The sequence below is a fragment of the Diaporthe batatas genome (assembly GCF_019321695.1).
Source record: "Diaporthe batatas strain CRI 302-4 chromosome Unknown Contig00011, whole genome shotgun sequence".
In the NCBI taxonomy this organism is placed as follows: Eukaryota; Fungi; Ascomycota; class Sordariomycetes; order Diaporthales; family Diaporthaceae; genus Diaporthe; species Diaporthe batatas.
The window spans coordinates 2,592,067-2,615,506 of record NW_025408558.1 but is presented as its reverse complement, the minus strand read 5'-3'; the positions used below and the strand labels follow the sequence as shown (position 1 = coordinate 2,615,506).

The 23,440-nt window shown below is 58.6% G+C and overlaps 8 protein-coding genes across 8 annotated transcripts; 5 read left to right on the top strand and 3 right to left on the bottom strand.

Moving 5' to 3' along the window:
* Positions 1 to 215: 215 nt before the first annotated feature.
* KVR01_009510 (uncharacterized protein) lies at positions 216 to 3,795 on the top strand (the record flags this gene model as incomplete). The annotated part of the gene is made up of 6 exons (XM_044794666.1): positions 216 to 652; positions 718 to 1,231; positions 1,403 to 1,744; positions 1,814 to 1,913; positions 2,363 to 2,533; positions 3,383 to 3,795. 6 exons carry the CDS (start codon positions 216 to 218, stop codon positions 3,793 to 3,795), a joined length of 1,977 nt encoding a protein of 658 aa, XP_044642012.1.
* Positions 3,796 to 4,240: 445 nt separating this feature from the next.
* KVR01_009013 (uncharacterized protein) lies at positions 4,241 to 5,470 on the top strand (the record flags this gene model as incomplete). Its single annotated transcript, XM_044794051.1, has 1 exon — positions 4,241 to 5,470. Exon 1 carries the CDS (start codon positions 4,493 to 4,495, stop codon positions 5,468 to 5,470), a length of 978 nt encoding a protein of 325 aa, XP_044641515.1. The 5' UTR covers positions 4,241 to 4,492.
* KVR01_009357 (mitochondrial 54S ribosomal protein MRPL1) lies at positions 5,117 to 6,899 on the bottom strand. Its single transcript, XM_044787224.1, has 2 exons — positions 6,370 to 6,899; positions 5,117 to 6,296 (listed from the first exon to the last, which is right to left on the bottom strand). The coding sequence occupies exons 1-2, from the start codon at positions 6,618 to 6,620 to the stop codon at positions 5,633 to 5,635; spliced, it is 915 nt and encodes a 304-aa protein (XP_044641859.1). The 5' UTR covers positions 6,621 to 6,899; the 3' UTR covers positions 5,117 to 5,632.
* A 124-nt stretch (positions 6,900 to 7,023) lies between these two features.
* Positions 7,024 to 9,028, top strand: KVR01_008912 (glutamate--tRNA ligase GUS1; the record flags this gene model as incomplete). The annotated part of the gene is made up of 2 exons (XM_044784349.1): positions 7,024 to 7,412; positions 7,501 to 9,028. The coding sequence occupies 2 exons, from the start codon at positions 7,024 to 7,026 to the stop codon at positions 9,026 to 9,028; spliced, it is 1,917 nt and encodes a 638-aa protein (XP_044641414.1).
* A 1,283-nt stretch (positions 9,029 to 10,311) lies between these two features.
* Positions 10,312 to 11,076, top strand: KVR01_008971 (uncharacterized protein; the record flags this gene model as incomplete). The annotated part of the gene is made up of 1 exon (XM_044794865.1): positions 10,312 to 11,076. The coding sequence occupies one exon, from the start codon at positions 10,312 to 10,314 to the stop codon at positions 11,074 to 11,076; it is 765 nt and encodes a 254-aa protein (XP_044641473.1).
* Positions 11,077 to 11,198: 122 nt separating this feature from the next.
* KVR01_009115 (uncharacterized protein) lies at positions 11,199 to 12,077 on the bottom strand (the record flags this gene model as incomplete). Its single annotated transcript, XM_044794892.1, has 1 exon — positions 11,199 to 12,077. The coding sequence occupies one exon, from the start codon at positions 12,075 to 12,077 to the stop codon at positions 11,199 to 11,201; it is 879 nt and encodes a 292-aa protein (XP_044641617.1).
* Positions 12,078 to 14,316: 2,239 nt separating this feature from the next.
* KVR01_009231 (uncharacterized protein) lies at positions 14,317 to 15,639 on the top strand (the record flags this gene model as incomplete). Its single annotated transcript, XM_044793858.1, has 2 exons — positions 14,317 to 14,635; positions 14,720 to 15,639. The coding sequence occupies 2 exons, from the start codon at positions 14,317 to 14,319 to the stop codon at positions 15,637 to 15,639; spliced, it is 1,239 nt and encodes a 412-aa protein (XP_044641733.1).
* A 675-nt stretch (positions 15,640 to 16,314) lies between these two features.
* Positions 16,315 to 21,622, bottom strand: KVR01_009468 (uncharacterized protein). The gene is made up of 6 exons (XM_044785012.1): positions 19,657 to 21,622; positions 18,706 to 19,449; positions 18,489 to 18,638; positions 17,619 to 18,389; positions 16,891 to 17,535; positions 16,315 to 16,825 (listed from the first exon to the last, which is right to left on the bottom strand). Exons 1-5 carry the CDS (start codon positions 19,714 to 19,716, stop codon positions 17,302 to 17,304), a joined length of 1,959 nt encoding a protein of 652 aa, XP_044641970.1. The 5' UTR covers positions 19,717 to 21,622; the 3' UTR covers positions 16,315 to 16,825; positions 16,891 to 17,301.
* Between the last annotated feature and the right edge of the window lie 1,818 nt (positions 21,623 to 23,440).

Here is a 23,440-nt window from a genome sequence, read left to right as displayed (position 1 = left end):
TACGGTCAGACAGGCCTAGGTCTAATGCAGCGCGCCCAAGGCAGACCGCAGCAGACCTATCGAGGCGGAATTTGCCTCTCATCTGTTCCTCCCCGCTTTCCCATATGATTCACTTTTCTTCAACCGCACGCCAGGCAAACTTACCTAGTGACCAAGTTCTTTCTCATCTATCTCCAGTCAAAACATCTCCCAAGGCTTGTGTAAGTTAGAACAACATGGTGGCTGAGAGTGTGGGCTTGGCCGCCTCCGTCGCAGGTCTCGTTTCGCTGGGCTTGCAAGTTACTGGCGGCATCGTCAAGTACTTAGATGCCTTCGAGAGTCGTCAAGATGACCTCGCCTTCGTCAAACAACAAAATGAGGCGCTCAGGACCAGCCTTCAAGCCATCGAAGAGTATGTAGTCGCCCCCGGATCATCCCCAGAGGTCGCCGCTGCAGTCTCTGGGAGCATGCAGTCGTTCGAGGGGGCGCTTGACAGGATAGAGAAGTTGTACCCCGAGCTCGTTGACTCTGGCGGTAAGAGTTGGACATCGCGACTAGATAATCGGAGAAAGAGGTTCACATACCCTTTCAATCGGTCGAAAGTCCAGCAACTTGGTCAACAATTAGAAAAGGCCCGCGGCACTCTGCAGCTTACTCTGAATGCCTTAGAAATGTCAGTTGTTAATATTATCTTCTGATATGGCACATGATCTATGGTTCTGACGCATGAGTACTCAGGCGAGTGTCGAAGCAGTATCACACAGAGACACTGGCCACTATGGAAGTCTCTTTCCGTGGTCTATCGTCTGAAACGCAGCTCATTCGGTCAGGCCTGGCGGCAGTTGAGGCACCTATCGTTGACATCCAAGATCAACTTTCTACGACACATGAGGCCGTCAACACCTTCTCTCAGCTCCTAGTTTCTCAATATGGGGCTATCTCATATCAAGCTCAAGAGAACAACCAAGTCTTTTTGGGAAAGCTCCAGGAAACAGCCAACCTTCTGCAACACTTGGAGGAACGCCATTCGAAGCAGAATCAAGAGATAATGAAGACTATCGAACGTCTTGCTGAGCAAACACGACACAACTATGGGCCGGATCACGTCCCGGGTGCTCTGGTCCGCAGACTAGCTTCCAAGCCGGCATTGCTGAAGGAGGCCAGCAACGCAATCCAGTCATTAGAACATGGACAAGATGAACCGGTGCCCCTCAGCGTGCCCACCAAGCCTCTATCGAATGCAGCTCGGGTCGCAACCTCAGTCAAACCCCCCACTTTGCAGTCGACTCTGGGAAGAATTTGCATCTGCCCTCGTCAGCGTCCACAAAATGTGAGAGAACGAAGGCGGATGCAGCTTGGCAATTCCTCCTTCTTCGGCGATTGGGAAACGCAAGCCCACTGGCCCGCTTGTCCACTGTCAAAGGCGTCCAAAAAGAAGCGACGAGTGGTAGTAGGGTTCAACTACACCGGACTTACTCGCATTTTGAAGACCGCCATTAACATGTCTTTCGCATTGACGTATGGTGCCGGTGGCTTCAGTATTAGCCCGAGTTTCACCTGTAACCCGACTGTTGACAGCCGGTTGGATCCCGCCTTTCGCATCTTGGACCTCCTTGGAGAGGGATCTCTTAGACTCGAAAACGGTCTTGATACTCTGATAACCGCTTGCATGAAACGGCTGATCCAGCTTTTTGATGACGGAAAGGTTTGCCCGACAGCTGTAGACCAACGGAACCGGAGCTTAATGCACTATGCCATCCCCGCAGTGAGTTTCTCGATGATTGATGTGATAATTGCAAGCCTGATCTTTTCATAGCTCCGTCGGTCGAATAAGTTCAGCTCTGTTCATGGTCTTAATACAATGGGTCTCTCGGTTGAACTTGTCCGCACTCTCCTTGCGTACGGCGTTGCGCCGTTCACCTATGACCTCCGGGGTCAGTCACAGTGTCTAGACAACTTTGAGCAGAGCTGACAGGTAATCGCAGGACGATCACCACTTATGGGATCCCATTATACTATTTCAATCCGGAGTATCGACTACCCTGTTGTAGGTATTTTATTTCAAGCGAATGTGGAAAGTCAACCAGTAGCTTTGGATGGATCCTCGGCTCGCAATGCTTTGCCGTCTACTAGTGCGCCCTATTTGATGTCGTCGCGTTACGAAATATTCTACCGACATCCTGAAGGTAAGTTACAGATGTGCCCCGAAATCCATCCTCCTGGCACTGCCACGTCTGCTAACCTTGCAAAGCTTGCGAGTGTGGCCCATTGAGTATAGCGGTACTCCAGAACAATACAGTGGCAGTAAACCAGATTCTGAGTAGCAACCCTGCAGCATTGACCGAGATAAATCTTTTTGGGCAAAGCCCTCTTCATCTCGCAGCTACGAGTCCCGAAATACTGGACATTCTCTTAAGAACTGGAGACCTGACCCTGCTTGAGTATCGCGATGTGTGCTACTTCACCGCGCTCGAGTTTGCGATGATACGCAGCTCCGACCTGTGCATCAATGGAAAGCGTATCCAGAGGTGCTACGATGACACTTGCAACTGTTGTCAGTGCATAGATCTGTTATTCGCTGCCGGGTGCAGTGTACGAATGCATGGAACGGATGAATACAGCTACCAGGACGCGCCCAGTTTACGGTCGGTTCTTGAACATGCATCAGAGCTTGCTAGGCGCAAATATGTCCATCAGATGAAAAGATCCCGAACGGGTCAACCACCAGATCCACGGGAACTTTCTCCTACCCCTGAGTCTGGAGCAGCAGACGACATGAGTTGGATTTTCCACGAAATTCAGGACCCACACCTTGGAGCGCTATTCTATCGCCATGGCTTCCAACCGCACCCATCACATTTGATTCACTTGCGACCAGAAGATCGTATCAACTTGGCTTATCTTGACTGGCTCATATCTCACGGGGTTGATGTACGTTCTCGATCACCCAAAGGGCCAGACTTTCTCGAAACTTCTCCGAATTGTGGCTTGTTCGGTGCACACTTTGCCTTTTACTTTATCCAACTCAAACTTTCCGGCGAGGAACACCGATACCGGTCAGCACGACCGAGCAAAGATTCTTGGGATGCATACATGGAACCCACAACAGCGATATTTTGTCAAGGCCTCACAGATGGGTGCCAATGCCATTGCACCGTGGACGGATGTACCCCGTTTACGTGGATGATGAAAGGGAGCCATTCGTTACGCGATACTCCGGATCTAGCCCCCTCATCCTCCTTTGGAATTGTCTACTGTCTCGAATCTCATTACACGCTGTGCGGACCCGAGCTAACAACTCTCACGTATAAGGCGGCAATTCGATACGCAACTTTCACTGCTCTCAACATCACCCACACGTGCTGCAATGCGTGGGATCTAGCACAAAATGGGGGTGAACGAGTGGAGAGAGATGCCAATGACATCGAGGCTATCAATGAGGAGGAAGCCGCTCTCTTGGAGATACTCGAAGATCTGGTGCTTTGGTACGAAGAGAAGGCCCTTGATTATTTGGGAACAGACTCCGAAAGTAGCCAGGGCTCATTCTCCGACTTCTGGCCCATGTGCTGGAAAGTTCGGGTGGATGAGGAGGTTGCCAAACTGCACGAGATGGAATTAAAAGAAGCGGGGGAGAGAGGCACGCAAGAAAACGAGATATACCGCTGGGGTCCTCAGCGGCCGCCGCCGCCGGTGAAGGTGGATAACCCGTATGACGAGGGTGATCTGGAGCACTGGCTGTACGAGTTGGACAAGATCTGCCCAGAGTACAGGGACTCGTGGCCTGAGGAACCATGCCGGGTTTCCGAGGTGCCGTAGGGTTTGACTTACCAGTCCAGTTTACCCATGGAGCTGTATACATCCGCAATGACTACCTCTTGCTACACTGGGTGTCTGGTTTTGAATTCAAATGCGATTTTAACAACCACTAGCATAAATGGCCTTCAAATGCGGTGGTGGTTGAATGCTCAGACAAGAGAACATTTAAAAAGGTAATGACCATTACAGTATGTATACAGTAAGACACCTAGATACCTAGGTATGCTATTCGTAATTTTCACCTCATTGATCGATGGATACGAAGACATGTAGTTCCGAGATGGATTTGCAATGGCGGACCTGTTGCTAGCAAGGCACAACAACAGTGTTGGTGGGTTCCGAGGTTGCATTGCCCCAGTAGGAGCTGCACCCGAGGTGCCTAGGTACGTACCCACCGGACCTAAGCTTCCATTAGGTGACCAACCTGGAACTTCAACTTGGCAACTTTTTGTCCAGCCGTTTTGATATTTCCTAGAATTGCTGGCAATTGAACACGCATTGACAGACAGGAACAGCTCCAAAAAAAGATTGATCACAACCCACCCGCGCGGTTGGACTTCTTAGCCGCTGAGAGGGCGCAAACCAGGCCGTCTTTGAAGCAGCCCACCGGCAATTCCTCGCTGCAGGGACGGTTCCCATCCAAGGCCAGATCCGCAACGAAGCCAGACCACCAACCGCGACAGCCACTCCCACAGCCATGGCAAGCGGCCTCGGCATAATGAACACGGCCTCGCGCCCCTCAACAAGCGGCTCCAGGTCCAAATTCCAACTCCCAAGCAGCTCCTCCTCGAGCTCCGCAGACCCCGACCCGACGAGACCCCCACACCCAAACAACGACGACGAAGACGACGACGAAGACGCCTTCGACCCCGACGCGCCCCTCCCCTTCCCAACAGCCCTCTCGCGGCACGACTTCCTAGCCCCAGACTTCAACGCAGCGACCTACCTCTCGTCCCTGTTCCCCTCCGACTCCACCACCTCAACCACCACAACACCCCACCTTCACCACCGGCACCAGACCCTCGAGGACCTGCGCTCCGAGCTGCGCGAGCGCAGCTCCGCCATCAGCGCCGAGCTGCTGGAGCTCGTCAACGGCAACTACGCCGCCTTCCTGGGGCTGGGCGACGGCCTGCGGGGCGGCGGCGAGCGCGCGGGCGACGTGCGGGTCGCGCTGCTCGGGTTCCGGCGGCAGGTCGAGGACGTGGCGGGGCGCGTGCGGGCGCGGCGGGAGGACGTCGTGCGGGCCTCTGGGGAGCTGAGGGCCGTCCGTGGGGAGGTGGAGGTTGGGAGGCGGATGGTTGAGCTTGATGAGCGGTGTGGGGTTTTGCTTGGGCGGTTGGAGGCGGGTGGTGGTGGTGCTAGGGAGGATGGGGAGGGGAAAGAGGACGATGATGATGATGACAGCGAGGGGGATGGGGAGGAGAGGCTTGTTGAGATGGTCAGGGAATACAATGCTATCGTCAGGCTGGCCAATGCCTTGGGGCGAGACCTGCCGTATGTCAGGAAGATGGAGGAGAGGATCACGAGGTGCAGGAATACGCTGCTCGTTGACCTGGGGGCGTCGTTGAGAGAAGCGCGGAGGGCAGGCCAGCACGAGAGGACCATGAGGCTACTGGGGCTTTACCGAGTGCTGGGGGCATATTCGGAGGGAGTCAAGACGCTCAAGGAGAAGTGAGCGGCTACGTTCTTCAGCAGTGCCACAATATGATACCCCATTATGCGCAAATCAACATTGGACGTCTCCAATATACACCGTGTCTTCATGAATTGATTGTACAGATATATCCCGGTCCAAGATGTCTTTCCGACCGCACACACTACTTGCTCCCAGCCGCCCTCACATCGGGCTGGTCAGCATCTGAGGCGTCAGCCCCGGCTCGGTAGGGTTGAACCCGCCGTTCAGGCTGAAGCCCGGCCCGTGCGTGGTGCTCATGACAATCTCGTGCACCTCCTTGGTAAAGTTGCCCTCGACCGACGCGCAGTCGTCCTTGACCTGCGCCACGACCGCCTTGACGTTGGCGGCCAGCATCTCGGGCGTGAAGGCGAGCTGCCCGACGGCCAGACGGATGACGCCATCCTTCTCGCGGTAGTTGTCGGCGCCGGCCATCTCCTTGAGCAGGCCCAGCACGTTGCTGGTGATGGTCTTCATGCGCACGGACGGCATCAGGCCCTTGGGCCCCAGCACGCGGCCCATGTTGGCCTTGGCCAGCGTGTCGGCGGAGCCCTTGTCGCAGATGAGGCTGTTCAGCTCGACCGTGCCGTCGCGCAGCGCCTGGAACAGCGTCTCCTCGCCCACGGCCGCGGCGCCCGCCGCCCGCGCCTGGATGGCCAGGGCCGACCCTTCCTTGCACACGACGCCGATGCGGCGGTTCGACGAGACCGGGTGCGGCAGCCGGATGCGGCTCTTGATCACGGGCCCGGACTTGAGCGTCTTGAGGTTCACCGCCAGGTCGTACTTGGTGCTGACGGGGTCCTGGCCCACCTCGAACGCGCGGGCGTACCTGTGTCCAGCCAGCAGGCGGCTTGTCAGTTTGTGTTTATAGAGGGGAGGATAAAAGGTCGTCTGTCGCATACCGGATGGCATCACACAGCGAGAACTGCTGCATCTTGTCCAGCCTGTCAACCCTGAATCCCTTGTGCTGCTTCCTCTTCTTCTCCTTCTTCCTCGCGCCGCTTGGCCGTCCCGATGCATTTCGTGTTTGTTGTGCGACTGCGACGACTGATGGGGCGAGATACCGTGGTATCGCTGCTTGTATTGTTGGTCTGGATGCTGTCGTGAGGCTGAGCCTTGCCATTGAGGCCAGGCATTGGTTTATTGAGGCCATGCTGGGCGGTGATGTGCTGCGACGGTGCGGATGCGCGTCCGTCGTTCTGCCTGTGTGGGAATGGAGCTCACGTCCTGATAGTCACAAGCAGTCAGTCCAGCATCAGCTCAAATTTCGTCAAGGTGGAAGTACCAGGGTTGGGGGTGCAGGGGTGGGGGGCACTCAATCGGAGCATGGGGGTGGCCAATTCAGCCCGGTATGACTGAACCCCTCCTCGAAATTTCACCCCACCATCTCCATCTATCTGCCCAGCTCTCTCTCCTGTTGCTGCCCGCTTGTCCCTCCCTCCCACCCACCTTTTGCCGGTTGACTCACGAGACGACCTTTTCTCTTTAAGCTCGACTTTTCCCTCGACCAGTGTCATCCTTCTCCCCACCCAATCCTCGAGGGACACAACACAACCATGAAGGCAGACGAGCTCAAGGCGATCACGCCCGACCTGGGCAAGGATTTCAAGACCATCGAGCCGCATTTGATCGCCCTCGACAAGCACCTGATCCTGCGAACCTACCTCGACGGCTACCAGCTCGGCGATAACGACAAGGCCATCTGGACTGCCCTGCGCACAAACCGTGCGGGTGCTTCCTACATCCTCAAGGGGTCCCTCCCCAACCTGCTCCGTTGGTACGCCTTTGTCGACGCCACACACCCCGAGATCCAGGAGTCTATCAAGGCCGACGAGGCCGAGAAGAGGAAGAAGACTGCTGCTGCCAGTAAGGCTGGAGGCAACTTCAACCTCGCCCTTCAGGACACCGCCAACGGCGTCGTCACCAGGTTCCTGCCCGAGCCGTCGTAAGTGCCCCCGTCTACATATATCATTGGCCAACGAATGGCCTGCCAGGGCATTGCAAGAAAAAACGCTGACGTCCACCTCCTCCAGAGGTTACCTGCACATCGGACACGCCAAAGCCGCCCTTCTCGCCGACTACTTTGGCCATGTCGCCTACCAAGGAAAGCTGCGCCTGCGTCTCGACGACACCAACCCCTCCAAGGAGAAGGGGGAGTACCAGGATGCCATCATCGAGGACCTCGCCCTGATGGGCATCACCCCCGACCACCTCTCCTACACATCCGACTACTTCCAGTACCTCTTCGATATGTGCAAGAGGCTCATCTCCGAGGGCCACGCATACGCCGACGACACGGGCACCGAGCAGATGCGAGACGAGCGGTGGAAGGGCATCCCCTCCAAGCACCGGGACATGCCCATCGAGGAGACGCTGCGCATCTTCGACGAGATGTACAAGGGGTCCGAGGAGGGTATCAAGTGGTGCATCCGCGCCAAGGTGTCCTATGACAACCCGAACAAGGCCATGAGAGACCCCGTCATCTACCGGTGCAACATCGAGGATGCCCACCACCGGACCGGGACGACATGGAAGGCGTACCCCATGTACGACTTTGCCTGCCCCGTCATCGACAGCCACGAGGGCGTCACCCACGCCTTGCGATCGACCGAGTACACCGACCGCAACCCCCAGTACCAGTGGTTCATCGACACGCTCAAGCTGCGCCAGGTCCACATGTGGGACTTTGCCCGCATGAACTTTGTCAAGACCTTCCTGTCCAAGCGGAAGCTGGCCAAGCTCGTCGACACCGGCAAGGTCTGGGGCTGGGACGACCCGCGCATGCCCACCATCCGTGGCGTGCGCCGGCGGGGGATGACCGTAGAGGCACTGCGCGACTTTATCGTCAAGCAGGGCCCCAGCCGGAACGTTACTACGATGGACTGGACCGTGTTCTGGGCCAACAACAAGAAGGTCATCGACCCGATCGCGCCCCGGTTCACGGCCATCCTGAAGAAGGACGCCGTCAAGGTCACCGTCAAGGGCGCCGACGCCCCAGCCGGCCCCGTGACCGAGAGCAAGCCCAAGCACCCCAAGAACAAGGACATCGGCAACAAGAACGTCGTCTTCTCGGACGAGCTGCTGCTCGAGCAGGCCGACCTGGCGGCCATGAAGACCGACGAGGAGATCACGCTCATGACGTGGGGCAACGCCTTCGTGCGCAGCACCGACGGCTCGTCGCCCATCAAGACGGCGACGGTCGAGCTCAACCTGGCCGGCGACGTCAAGAAGACGGAGAAGAAGGTGACGTGGCTGTCGACCAAGGGCACGACGCTCGTGGCCGCCGAGCTGTGGGACTTTGACTACCTCATCACCAAGGACAAGCTCGAGGAGGACGACAACCTGGAGGACTTCCTCAACCCCGACACGAGCTCGATGGAGGAGGCGTGGTGCGACGAGAACGTCGCCGCCCTCAGGCGGGACGACATCGTCCAGCTCGAGAGGAAGGGCTACTACCGCGTCGACAAGGGGCTGGCGGACTACAAGGAGGGCGAGGAGAGGAAGGTGGTGCTGTTCAACATCCCGACGGGCAAGACGGGCGAGGCGCGGCCCTCCAAGTAGAGAGAGAGAGAGAGAGAGAGAGAGAGAGATGTGTGACCCGACCGGCTAGGGCGGATCGAAAAAGAAATCAGAGATTTATGAAATGTCAGGATTACGAGCGGATTAGAGCATTGTGACTGTTGCGGTGGCGCCGAGAAACGCCCAGATGCAGCGTGTGCATATCACATGCATGTAATGTGCACGACCCTTATACAAGGTAAGGGTACAGTACCGCAGTAGGTTTGATGGTCCGGACTGACTGTCAGAACTGTCCCACGCGACCGCGCTGATATCATAGGTACTCCTAAAGAGAAGCTGGATGGGATAGTCACGCCCATTTTAACCTGATCAGGGGGTTCCTTGGCACAGGGCGAAGCGAGTGGTAGGTTCTTCCTGGTCGGCTGGCGTCTGTCCTACCGTGCTGGCGGCAAGGAACGGCACGGGCAAGCCACCTTGGGGGCCGTTTCGGAAACAATTGATCCTTGGGCGGGCGGGACGTGGGCCGGCCGCCCTCCCTGGCAGGCAGCCCGTCGGCCCAACGGACAGATGTCGACAGGAATAGGAGCTGAGCTGAAGCAGGCCGAAAGGTAATCGCAACGTCATTCCGACAGGGAAGCTCGGTCGCACCCAGGAGCAGCAGACACATTCATGATGATGCAAGTGTTCGTGGCCCGAGTCGACGGTCCGTCTGGTGTGAGTCTGTCTTGGGAGGGTCGGCGGGTATATAATAGGGAAGCCACGCCATCACCGTTGTTGTACCTGAGGTCCTCTCAGATGAGCCTGAAGGAGGCAAGACACCGCCACATCTTGTTCGCTTGTAGCAGTGAACTGCAAAGATCTGCACGACGCCGTTGGACCAACAAGCAAGTCCGAACGAATACCATACCGTACGGCCCGCCGCCTCGACCTGCCAGCCTGCGTCTGACCACCCTGACCGACCGACCAGGGCTGGGATTGACATGTCTCGCCGTGGGAAGAGGTACCACCGCTGTCAAACGACCGTTTCGACGGCCTGGCCTAACCTGACCTGACCTGACCTGACCTGAAAGGGGCACAGGCAGGCAATGACGCGGGGGAGTATTAAGGTTATTAGGCCCGCCCGACGTGTCTGAGCACAACAAAGAGCTGTCACAACCACCACCCAGACGGAGCAGCGATCACATAGCACCAGAATCTCATCACCACCACTACTCACCCTCGAACATCGAAGCATACAACACGCGTACTCAACATCAACCCAGCCATTGAGAAAGACCAGAGAAAAGACCAGAGAAAAGAAAAGCAGTCAACACAATAAAGGAAACATGCCGTCCCCACCGAAAAGCCCAACAATAGGGATCCGCTACATCTCAGACGCGGTCAAGAGCGACCACCGCCTGCTCGAGCGCCTCCTCGCCAGGCTGATGACCCCGCCGTCCCCGTCGCCATCCCCATCACCATCACCATCACCATCATCACCTACCACCACAGCAACCACAACCACACCAAGCAACCCCCCAAAAGACGGCCACCACCACCACCACCAGCGCGCCGCCCTCGCCTCCCGCCTCGCATGGGAGCTAGCCCGCCACCTGGTAGCAATGGAACTCTTCATCTACCCAGGGACAGCCACCCGCGCGGCGCAGGGCAACGCCACGGCGCAGCAGAGGCAGCGGGACCTGGCGCTGCTGCGGGGGGAGGTGCGGGCGCTCTCTTCTGCCGCGGCGGCCCCCGCCTCCCCCTCTAATAAAGATCCCAGCGGCGGGGGCGAGAAGAAGCTCAACGCCGCCCTGGACGCGGTGGCGGCGCGCCTGCTGGGCCCCGGGCGGCACATCCGGGACGTGGAGAGGGTGGACCTCGTGAACATCGAGAGCGTGCTCAGCGCGCGGGAGAGCGAGGACATGGCGGTGGATTTTGAGCGGACTTTGGGGTTTATTCCTTTTGGGGTGCGGGATGATGGGGGGGAGGTCGTGGAGGATGGGGAGGATGGGTTCGGGGTTGTCAAGGCGCCGTATGGGAGCGTTGAGGGGCTGCTTGATGCTGGTCCTGGGGAGCTGAGGGCTGCTTTGGGGAGGTTGCCGAGGGGGTGATGGGTAGGTGGATGATGGGACGCAATAAATAAATGAATGGGAGTTCAGCGGCGTTGGGGATTAAGATATATGGCAGGCGTACCTCAAGAGTCAAAGTCACTGGCAGATATATGACATATATATCAAAACCCAAACTCGGCCCTGTGCTCCCTCACCCAGCCCGCGACCTCGCCGCACGGCGCACACCAGACCTCATCATCCCGCCCGAGCAGCCCGACAACCTCCTCCAGCAGCCCCATCTTCTCCTCGTCGGTCGTGAGGAAGGGGTGGAACAAGATGGACATGTACCCGCCCTCCGCCTTGGTCTCCCCGATGCGCCTCAGCAGCCACGCCCGGAACTCGGCCGGGCCAGGCGCGCCCTCCCCTTCCCCTTCCCCCTGGACCCCGTGCTCCCGCCGCGTCCCCGCGAACTTGTCCATGTACCAGAACGCATCCACGGCCTCCCACTCAAACGGGAGCACCACCACATCACCAGCCCCGTCCCCGTCCCCGTCCCCGCCGCCGGGGAGGATACCAAACTCCCCCAGCGGCGAGACATACTCCACCCCAAGCCTCCCACAAAGCCCCACCGTCCTAACCCCGTTGATCCGGCCCCCGGGCGGCCTGAACCCACGATACACCACCCCCGCCTCCCGCGCGGCGGCGAAGCTCCTCTCGAAGCTGGCCTGCTCGTCCCCGGGGGACAGGGCGTGCCACACCTCGTGCTGGAAGCCGTGCCAGGCGACCTCGTGGCCCGCCCGCTGGAGGGAGGCCACTGCGGCGGGGTAGGTGGCGAGGCTCCACGCCTCGGCGAAGTAGGTCGCCCTGACACCTCCTTTGCCTGTGGTGGTGGTCTTGGCCAGGATGTCCAGGATGCGCGGGAGGGTCTGCAGGACGGAGGGGTCCTGGCCCGTGGGCTTGCCGGCGGGCCAGGTCTTGTTGTGGACCGCCTGCGCCTCGCCGAGGTTGTCCATCGTGAAGGAGATGGCGCACCTTGCGCCGTGGGGCCAGGGGGGTGGCATTGTTGTGGGTGGTGTGTGTGGTGGTGGGTGATGTTTACTGTTGGATGGTGTACCGGTATGTGGTGCTCGAGCCTCGGATTGTTGTGGGTTAGTCTCGGAGATAGGGTGAGTTGACTAGTACATAGCCTTGCAGCTAGTCGTACTCGCGGTTGTGGGGTCTGTGGGTGAGAAGCAGTTGAACAGGAACAGGAGAAATGAGTCGACATCTGTGCAGAAAGCGCATGTCGATATGCGTTGGTGCGCCATTGAATATCCGTTCGATTCGCGGAATCAAGCCGAGCCAATGACGCAAGCACTATAGGGGAAGCGGGAGTATAGTACGGGAGACCAATCGGCACATGTCGAGCAACGTCAAGTCGTGAGCCCTCACAACCACCACCTGGGCACTGAGACACCACGACTTCTTCCGGGCCACTCTTGCCATTCTCAACCGTCGTCTCAAATTGTTGAGAAGATATGATCCTGCAACCAAATATCATCAGTAGTCCCGTGCCGGTAGCCCACGACCAGCACCCATCCTCTCATTCGGCCTCGCAAGCCTCACTCACCCGTGATCCATGACCGCTTAGAACTGGCCCCTCCACTCACCAAAGCTGTTCACGTGATATGGAGGAAGGTGCCATTATACAGCAGGCAGCCAATGCGGAACTGAGACGTCAGGACGGCGAGTTGGGACAGCCATTTGTCCAAGCTGGGCGCCACGACGACCGAGCGCTGGAAGTCTGTAGCGGAACAAACAGCCCGCGTGCCCCAGGCCTCGTCTCATGCTGTCTGACACGATTGGGGGACATGTCGGGGGCGGGCGGGCGCAAGCGACTATGACTCAAACAACGTCAAAGGACTCGCACCCCGGTGTAAGAAGTGCATCTGCTGGCTCGCGCACCCGGGTACATCGCACGATGCCGCGTTGATCCACCGCTGTTGACTAGGACATAGCGGATAGTTACGCCGAGAACACCGCCGGGCTGTGTCTGTCCAGCCTGCTCGGGCAATCAATCCCCCGTCGTCAGTATTTATCATCCTCCTTCCTTTCTTAACCCAGGGTACGTACTCCGCGCGCCTACTACGAAGAACACGGTTCTGGTCTGGTGATGTTCGTAGAGAAAAGCCCCCCGGGCATATGGGCTTGGGGAGTGGGTGGGTTGGGACAAACAAACAGCCGGGCTTGAGCTGTTGCTACTGCTGCGTGGTCAGGTGACCTGGGGCTGGTTCAGCCTACAGCAGAGCTGTCTAGTTTCTGTTGGGCCCGCGGCCGCATGGCATCATTGATGTCGTGGGAGCGCTGTGGCCCTCGTGGCTGAGGCCACTTTTTCCCATCATCGCCCAGCACGGGCAGGATCGGTTATTGACGTGACACGCGTCCTCGTGGATAGGAGCAATATCACGAGGGAAAAGCCCCCGAGCAGGAGAGAACAGTGCGGGCAGGGTCGGGTGGAGGAGCGTGCCTGAATGTGGGCAAGTGTAGGGTGGGGGAGAGAGGTCGATCCTCTCGGGGTGGTCTGTCTTGCCGGCGAGGCTGGCGATACAACGCAGGAGGTACCGTAATACCGTAGCGACGATGACGGCAGTGTGGCGGCCATGAGTTTCCGGGACTTCAATGGCCTGGGTTGCGCGAATTTCCATCTTACTGGGGAACAGCTATTATATCTATCTAGCTTGTGACCGGGTCAACCTCGGCTAAGGGCTGCGCTGAAGATATGCCAGGTGTTCGACGTCAGGCTGAGAATATAGTTGTTTATTACTAGTAGTGCCCAGAACCAGTATATGTAGCTCCACGTCCGTCATGTTGTCGCGATGAATAAGATTTCAGTCAAAGCTCCTACGAACCATGTGTCAAAAACAACCTAGGTAGTTACTTGCCTAGGCATGTAGGCTAAGGCGGCGTCGACCTGACGGTGTCTACATCACCACACCATCGTCACAAGTCAGGATCTTAGCCCCAGGGCCGTCAGCTGTCAAACCTGCCAGCAAGTTTAAAGCTCCCCAGCCTTTCAACCTCGAGCACCGCCCTGCCATCCCAGAACCAATTAAATTCCCGTTCCTGGTCCTCCTCAACGTGCGCACCGGACACCAATGCAAGGGCGGCGTGGCACACACCTTTATGTTATGCGCATTAGGGACTGGACATAAAAAGGCATCCCCTCTCCAAGCTCAACGGAGGAGTTTCTTTCCCCTCCTTTTTTTCTTTTCACCTCTTTCAGGAGTTCCGACAGCCGGGGTAGAGAGAGAGACCGCGGTCATGAGCACTTCAAATAACAACAACACACATTCTGGCATCCTGGCCGAGGACTTTGACTGGATCGTCGTCCCTGACCCCCCTCAAGTCATGCCCCTCAACGACAACGGCAGCATCAGCGACGGCGTGGGCGGCGCCAGCGCCAGCGCCAGCAGTATCAGCGTCCACATCCTCAAGAACGTGCCGCACCCCGAGCCGGGGACCCTCAGCGACGCCATAGAGGGTGGCAAGCTCAGGGACTCAATCGACCTGGCCATGTGCCCGCGGCTCCCCAAGGGCAAGTCCGGCGACCCAGAGACCAGACAGTCCAGGCTGGCTGCCCGTCGCTCGTTCTTGTGGTGGCATCGGACCCACAGACACTCGAAGTACTATGATTCTTGTCAGTACGACTGCCGTACGATGACAGAGTACACGGGGCCGCTGCTGGACCTACCGGAGCTCAACAACGCCGGCGCCGGCGCCGGCACGGGGGGGTACGACATCCTCCTGGCGCCGTGCCCAGAGGGGTCAACGTCAACGCCTCTCCAGGCCGCGGGGGAGGGCCCGGCCAGGCATCCCGCCCACGGCCTCGCGCCCTCCGCCCACGAGCAGCGGCAGTGGCAGGTCACGTACGACTTCAAGCTGTACGACCCGGACGAGTTTGACAAGACGGACTGGCGCGAGAAGCTGGAGCCCACCGCGGGTGGCGGCAGCTCTAGTAACAGGTCCAGACGGGCTCACACCTCGCCCTTCCCCGGCCCCCAGCCGGACGGGTCCCGCCCCACGTCTAGGCGGAGCAGCCTTTTCCACGGTACCGGCTCGTTTACGGTATCGGTGCCGCGCCCGGAGTGGCTGTTCCCCCACGAAAGGGAGGAGGGCAGGGCCGCCGGCGGCGGCGGCGGCAAGCGGGGGGCTCTGGCGCGCACGTTCAGCATGTCCTCGCTCAAGGACGCCCTCAAGGACATGGTAGGCCCCGTGCACGACAAGGCCGAGCGCAAGGGCAGGCCGAGAAACAGCCTCAAGCCCCGGCGCAACCGCAACAGGGCCTCGGGTGTCCCCGGGCCGCAGACGGGCGGCGTCTTCGAGGTGCACCAGCAGCAGCAGGGCGGGGACAAGGTCTTCGCGTTCGGGGCGGACAAGGACAATGTGGTCGTCTCGGTCGAGCCCGTCGAGCCCACCTCTTCTTCGGACGGCGATGAGGTCGAGGACTCGGACTCGGACTCGCACAGCGATGGGCCTTGGAATGACCGCCATTATGTGCGGGGCCCTTTTGTCCACCTTAACTCGCGCCCCTATGAGTGGAACGGCGACGTGCTCCGCCGGCGCCCGTCGGCTGGGACTTCTTGAGTCAAACTCACGCGGGAGACGGATGGTTTCGTCGCTGGGGCCGCTTGCCACAGGTTGTGCTCTCTGACGGGGCTGGACTGGGCAGGTTGCTGTTGCGATCGGGGCTGAACGCTGCTAGATCCGACAGGTTTGTGTTTACCGGTCTGGAAGGTGGCTACTTTGATTCTGAATTCGTGTGTGAGTGCGATGAAATTGATTGGGGGCGGGTGAAAAAAAAGTTTCGATTCTATTGGATACACGATTATTTCTGTCCCCGTCTTCTCTTATTGGCTTCTCTTTTGTCTTGCTCTTTCCCCCTTCTTGATTCTTCTCTCTTTTCTTCTTTCTTATAAAAGCAAGGCGTTATGGCCACATCTTGTCACCACATTTACACCGCCGGGGCGGGTATCCTTATACCTGGAGTATGAGGGCAGGGCCCCCCAAAAGATCCATGTGTCAGAGACAAAGAAAGGCGATGGGGAGGTGGTTCTCCGAGAGAGCTCCTGGCTTGATCACCACAAGATGGCAGTGTAATTATAAAAAGCACACATATTTATTATTGATATAGATCTTTAGTTCATAGCCTGAGGTACACGCTGCTATGTTCTCTAAAATAAAAGTTAGTGAATAGCAGTCTTTTTGCCTGCATCGCTCCTGTGTCTATCATGAGGACACAAATGCGTCCCTAGGTACGATTCCATGACTACGACTTGACTTGGTTGGGGCGACACCCTCAGAACCCCCAACTAATTCGCAACCCCACAACAGACTAGACGGCTTTAGAGTCGTGCGTAATAAACCCGGAAGTGATCCGACTCGGCACTTGCACATGCTGGCCTCTGCGCCGGGCGGCCACACCTGCTCAAACGGTCCAAATAGGCAAGCCGGTGGTGAAGACAAGTAGCTTGAGCGCTAGCGATTTTGACATGAACCGGCCAGCCGGCGCCGTGAGCTTACCCGGTGGGTGACAATCCTGCCCTGATTCCCCGCCCATGGGCCAGTTTGGGAGCGGCGGCTGGCTGATGAGGGGAAAGGGGAGAGAAGTGTCCGATCGGCATTGAGCACAGTGGTTGGCATGTGATGCAAGTAGGATGATTCTGACTACTCATAGCCGCGTACCTTGAAGTTATTCACGCACGTGGACGTATCTGTCCACGGCTGTGTGCCTGTGTGCCTGTGTGCCTGTGTGATTGTGTGATTGTGTGTACTGTCACACTGTAATGAGTATATGCAGTTAAATTCGTGTCTTGATATCTGTCTGTCCGTACGTACGTACTGTCTGCCGTGGTTGGGAAAACACACAAGAACTCGAAGGCTTTTTGGATGCAAACCTCCCTACACATCTGGTGTGCGTAACACGCCCGGGCTATGCTCGGAATCAATCCAAAGCCCGCCACCCACGGACGCCCTTTTTGCTCGCTAGATGGAAATTTCAAATCCCGACCTCGCTGGACCAACCCAGAATGGGGCGCTGGTACTAGGCGGGGGTGCTCGGGTTCTGCTCGCTCGACATGAGTAGACTGACAACGATCTGCCAGCCCCTCTCCCACGCTGCCAGCCGCCCTCCCTCCCACGCGAGGTCCAAGCGATGGAGCGGGTCCTCCCTTCCTCCTCGCCGGGGACATGAGAGGACATGGCATGTATGTATCCCCCAACCCCCAAGCCCCAACCCAGCTCCTCTTCTCAGTCCAGATCGGGCTGCTCGTGTATGTGTAAGGGCACCACCCGTGGGCGGCAGTGCGACTGCGGCGGCGAGTAGATAATGCTGCCCGTCGCCTTGAAGATGTCCCTGAGGCCCGAGGCCATCGTCGACCCGGCCGCCGCGCCCGACGCGACGCCGTGGAGGGGCTTGCCCAGCTGCTCGAACTGCTTCATGCGCGTGAAGGCGATGGGCATGGACGGCGAGCGGAGGTTATACTGAGATGTCGTAATGCTGTCAGCACACTGGTCGCCGGGGGGGCTGGGAGCTTAAGAAAAGAAAAAGAAAAGACGTCACCCACCGTCGCGAGGATGGCAGCCTGCCCGATGCCCATCTCCTCCGAGATGTACCTCAGCGTCCTCTTCATGAACGTCCTCTGCGTCTCGGTGGCAAAGTCGGAGCTCGACGCCGCGAACACGGGCCACATGCAGAACACGCCCGCCAGGCTGGGCGGCTGATACCTCTGCCCGGCGTCCGCAGCATAGCCCGCCGCGGACGCGGCCCTGCCGGCGCCAAAGACATACGGCACCGACGCGGCGATGTCGGCGATGAGCGCCTCGCACAGCGCCCGCGAGGCCGCGTACTCGCCGCCCTCGCGGTAGTCGCCCTCGGGCCCGAGCAGCCACGCGCGGCACCGCATGGCCGTGTTGCGCACGTACAGCCGCGCGGCGCGCGCCCAGTTGAGGATGTAGCAGATGAACATGTCGATGTAGGCGTCGACACGCCCCACGTAGGCGATCCCGCCCATGATGGCCGGGTCCTCGGGCGTCATCAGGCGCACCGTCATGCCCTTCCACGCGATCGGCAGGCTCGCGATGTGCGCCGCGTAGTCGGCCTCGAGGGCGTCGGCGTCGGCCAGCAGGGCCTCGACCGTCTCGCGCGGCGGAGGGTGCGCCAGGGGCGCGTGGCCCAGGCCCCAGCCGCCCAGGAGCCGCTCCACGCTGACGCGCAGGTCGGCCGCGCGCAGGGAGAGCTCGGCGAAGCGGTGCTGGGCGGGGTCTTGCTCGAACGAGTCGGTTAGGTTGTAGAGTTCGGGCTCGAGGGGGGTGGCGTAGCATATGCTTCTTGAGACCTGTTGGTGGTGGTGCATTGGTGAGTGAGTGACTGTGACGGTTGGTGATATATGGTTATAGAGTAAGTGATATTATGGGGTGGGTAATGAGACACGTACGAGTAACGACCTCAGGATGAGGAAGATTTTGCGGCCGACGACGGTCTGGAAGACATCTTTGCCTCGCATCTTCAGCAGGGCCACTGCGCCGTCGAGATGAGAGCCGAACGCCTCTGCTTTCTGATATGACGGCCGGGAAGGCCTCAATTGCTATGCGGGAACCTTTCATCAGCATCCATCCTACACCAAAAGTCCTTGGGGGGGGGCTATATCATACCTCAAAAGTAGTCAACAGCGTCACGCAGGCAAGAGTCGAGTTGTCCCGCGCCTTCTTGGGGTCCCCGATAGCCTGGAACGTGGCCTCGAGGGCGCGCAGGTACGTCGCCTCCGCCCGCGGCAGTAAGTCCGGGACCTTCTGGCGGGCGGCAAAGGCGATCATGGCGGTGGCGGAGAAGGCGAGGGGCAGGGGGTGGTCCCTGCCGGGGGGCTCGTTGGCCAGCAGCGGGAACAGGAAGTCGAGGTAGCCGTGGTTGCGCAGCGACGTGCCCTGCACGAAGTTGGACAGGAAGTAGCTGTAGACCTGCTCGCCGACGGGCGTCCCGATGCACCGCGGGATCTCCATCGACCACTGCGACGCGTAGCTGAGCGGCGCCGCCGCCGCAGGGCTCCCCGGCTGCGGCGGCGTGTCGGCCGCCTGCGACACGGGCGAGGGGTACGAGTGGTCGACGCTGCTGCTGCTGCTGCTGCTGCCGGGGCTGCTGTGGGTGAAGTTGCTGAAGCTGGTGGTGGTGGTGGCGCTCGACGGCGACGACCGCTCGCCCGGCGGTACGTACTGCCGGATGATGATGTCCTTGTTGGGCGACATGCCCGGCCCGTCGTCGGCCCCGTCCTTGTCGCCCGAGAAGCGGGTGAACTGCTTCTGGGTCTCGTCCACGATCCTGAGGGCGTTGAGGTCCCGGTAGCCCGGGCATTTCCAGCCCCTCTTTCGGCATTTCCTGCACTCGGGCCGTGTGGTGTCACACTGCTGGGGCGTCAATATGGGTGTGCGTGCTGGGGCGGGGGCTGCGACGAAAAGAGAGAAAAGATGTGGGTAGGGTGGCCAAGAGGGTTATCTCGTGGTCAATCAAGGCAGTGGCAGGTCGTCGGGCATAGACTGATCATCGAATGCCGCAGGGTGGGATTCGCGGGAGACAGGTGAATGCGACAATGACTACGAGAACTCACTCACCTTGATCCGCCTTGACCTGCAGGCAAAACAGCCCGGCGAAGGCTTCCCTGTGTTGACCATTGTGAGGAGGCCCGAACAGGGTAACTCAGAAAGGGGAAAAAAGAAGTCTCAATGGCTTTCCGGCCTTTTCTTGGCGCCGCAACCAACGTGGATGGTGAGTGGTGCGCAGTAGGCGCGTGTGTGTGGGCGCGAATATGTCGTCGTGAGGTGGCCGCTGTCGTCAGTAGTCGCCGACTCAGTCAGTGTCTGGGAACTGCTTGGCGGATTGAGGGCGGGCCAGCCCGTTCCACGCGGGCGGCGTGTGGATCTCGAGCGGTTCCCGCGCGGTTTGCCGGGCGGCAGTAACCCCTCGTGGTCCAGACAGTGAGAGGAGTACGGAGTATGGGGTCAGTGGACGGCTTGACTCGACTCGGCTCGTCTCTGGGCGGGCGCTGGGCTCCGTCGCGGATGTAATGCTAGCTGTCTGGTGTTGCTTTGAGGGCGCGAAAGGGGGCGGGATCTGCAGGTGTGTGTACAGCACAGCACGTGTGTACCAAGTACGGGATAGATGTGTATGTACGGAGTAAATAGATGGATGCGGCAGGTGGCTGGAGACGACACAGAGAATGACAGAGGGCGAGTATGTGTATCTCTCTCTCTCTCTCTCTCTCTCTCTCTATGTGTGCTGTATGTCTGTGCCCCGGGTGTGGCTGGTTGGCTGGCGGTCCGCCCGCCTCTGGCTTTCGTCTCTGTTCTGCTCTGTCCCTGTCTTTCTTCTGTCGTCTGGTCCTCTTGTCCGTGGGCCCCTGGGAGGATCAGGCAATGTAGGCAATGTACTTCGCTTCAGGAGACGCCCGGACAACGGTGGGAGAAGATGATGTCACCCCAAAGGTCTCGCTCGGTTGCTGGGTAAAACCGGGGAAGCCAAATGTAAACTTCCAGGCCTGGCAAACTCCCTGATTCAAGGGCCTGGCCGCGGCGGATCAGATCTGACCGTTGAAGCGAGCACGATCCAATGGTCGGCGACTGCGCGGCCAAAAAGGACAAGGCACAGTCATGCACATGCAAACCGTGACAAACAATGAGAGAGAGTTTGGCCCAGTGCAAGGCGGAAGGCGGTGCAGGACAGGCAGGGCAGAGTAGGTAAATGCCTTGCTGCGGCTGCAGCTGCGTTTCGGTCCGTGTGGGGGGGAAGAGGGGAGGGGAGGGGTGGGTTCAGTGTGCGTTTGCGTGTGCTGGCTGGCTGGCTGGCGGGTTTCTTCGCGCCCACTTCACGGCGTGCCGACGTTGTCCGCTTGTTCGAGCAAGGAAGTCAGATGCGCTGCAACGTGAACCGTAATTTCGCTCTGCAGATTGCCCGGCTCCACGGTCGCTGACATATGAAGCGCAAGGGGGCTCGATTCTGGCGGGAGCGAGCACTCGGATATGAGTAGTGAGAGCGGGAGTGAGATTGTGATTGTGATTGTGAGTCTGAGTCTGAGTCTGAGTGTCCCCCCCTCGGGCCATGCCAATGTTGTACTGGTATCGACCTGAGACTGTGCGTGCGGTGGCACTACGGAGTAGCGGGCAGCTGGGCAGTGCAGGCCCAGGAGAAGAGCTCTCCGTGTGGGTGGTAATAGTCGGAGCAGTGTAGGAGAGACTGCGCGCGCGGCTCGTGAATGAGGGGCTCGGATACAATACTAGTATGAGAATGGGAATTTAGGTAGAGCGTAGGGTCGGAGTGATGGGCGGAGTGAGGGCAGAGGGGGACAAGCTATTCCCACGTGCATGCGGCAGGATGGACGATGGACGATGGACAGTTCCGGTCTCTCGCCTTCTCCATCTGGGCCCAGTCTGGGCCTTGTTGGCCTGGGTCTGATGGGGCATGGGGATGGGGATGGGCTTGTGGACTACCTTGACTACGTATGGGTCTGGCCAGTCTGGGTAGGGTACGGTACGCCGGCGTCTTGTTCTGTTATCTCCCTGGCAGTCTCATCCCTGCCGGGCCCCCGTCCTCCCCGAATGGAGTAAAGTCTTGGAACATCTCCACAGTTTCTTGTTGCCCTCTCTCAGCTTCCCAGCGCGCGCCAGAAACCATCCAGATTCCAACACGGCATCGCCCTGCCCGGGGACGCCACGATCTTCAGCCTGTCCTGCATGTCCTCCCAAGTTTTGTTCTGGTCTTTCAGGTCTTGAACCGCCGGTGTTGGCGCTTTTATGCTTATTGTTATGGAATGATCTGATGATCTGCGGCGCAGCTCCGTCATTTCATTTCCAACCCCCTGCCACATGTACCCTGACGGCCGGACAACCAGCGAGGATACAAACCAGAGGAAGCCCGTCCGAACTTTTGCGATTCGCAGGGTCTAACGAGTTACGGAGCCCAGCCGCCAGCAGTTGGTTCGTGCGAGTACGACCTCTTGTTGCATGGCATCTGTAGGGCGCGTCTGGGCGTGCGCGCTCTCCAATGTCATGATCTAGATAGACATCGATCCGATTGCTACCTAGGTACTGTTGCGGCAACTGCCATTGAACAAGATGCAAAATGTTCGGCGCCCGATCTGCCAATGGACCGCTGCGGCTGAGTGTGTCAGGTCTTGGCCAGTCAAAGCCAGTCGAACAACCTTCCTTGGAAGTCAAGGTCAAGCAGGCGACATAGTTTGGTTCAAACAAAACACCCCAAAACGGGCCCGCCGGCCGCCCGGATTTACAAGGGCAACGTTTCAAAGGTACGTGCATGGCTCGAGTCTATTTGCTCATCAGAGCATCCGATCGTTCGGCAAAGTTGGACTTACTCCGTTCAATGTTGCCAAGATCGGCTCTCTGCCCAGGTGGCCGGCTGGCTGGGACGGCTGGCGCCCGGCATTTGTAGCTCTTTTTGAGCGGCCCTGACTCGTCCTCTCTCTCCTTCTTCCCAGACTTCCCTAGGGATTCTACGATCCAGGCTGCAGTATACCAGCCCGGATGGGCGTAGATCCTCTTGGGTCCCCGAGGGCAGCAAGAGCACCGTCCCATCCTCCATCAGCCCTATGCGACACCCCACTAACTGATGGTGCATGACCCGTTGCTTCAAATCTCCATGACTTTCCTAATCAGAGCCTTTAACCGCCCGTCGCTAGCGTGACACTCGCCCCAACTGTCCACTGGGGACTGAGATTTCGGGCTTATGCAGGGCATAGCCACCCACCTGAGCGGCATGACATGCATAGTAGATCGGGTTCTTCGCTTCGGAGAGCCAAGAAGTCAGCCGCTAGCACAGACGTACGGAGTACTGGGAACAGCTCTACTGATGATGTTTGCTTGTCAAACTTGGAATGGCCCGGTCCAGCCGTGGTCATGACTAGTACCCCCATACCTAGGGTACTCTGCACAAATAACCGCGATCTCAAACCCTATCTATAGAAGCCGGTGGACCCGTACGGATCAGCAAATACATAATTACCGGTGGCCCTGCGAACCATTCCGAAAGCTCCACCCGGGAGCGTCACTGCTGGAACCGGGAACATGACCGAGCTGTTGACAGCCCCGCGTTGCCAATCTATTGCCAATCTATGACGCGAATTGATCCTTGTCTCCTGAGTTCTCGATTGGGATTGCCATCACCAGGGCGATACCAACGACCTCAATTTGAGGGCATTGGTTGAGACAGACACCTCCAAAGTTGTCTTAGGATGTTCCGAATGTGGTTAGGTTCAGAGCACTCGAGTCTGACGCGTATATCTGCTGAAGGCATCCAGCACACACTCGTCTACAAAATCGATACCCATAACTGTAGCCAACTTGGCAGGATTTAGCATTTTTTAGCGTACGCTCACATCCATAATAA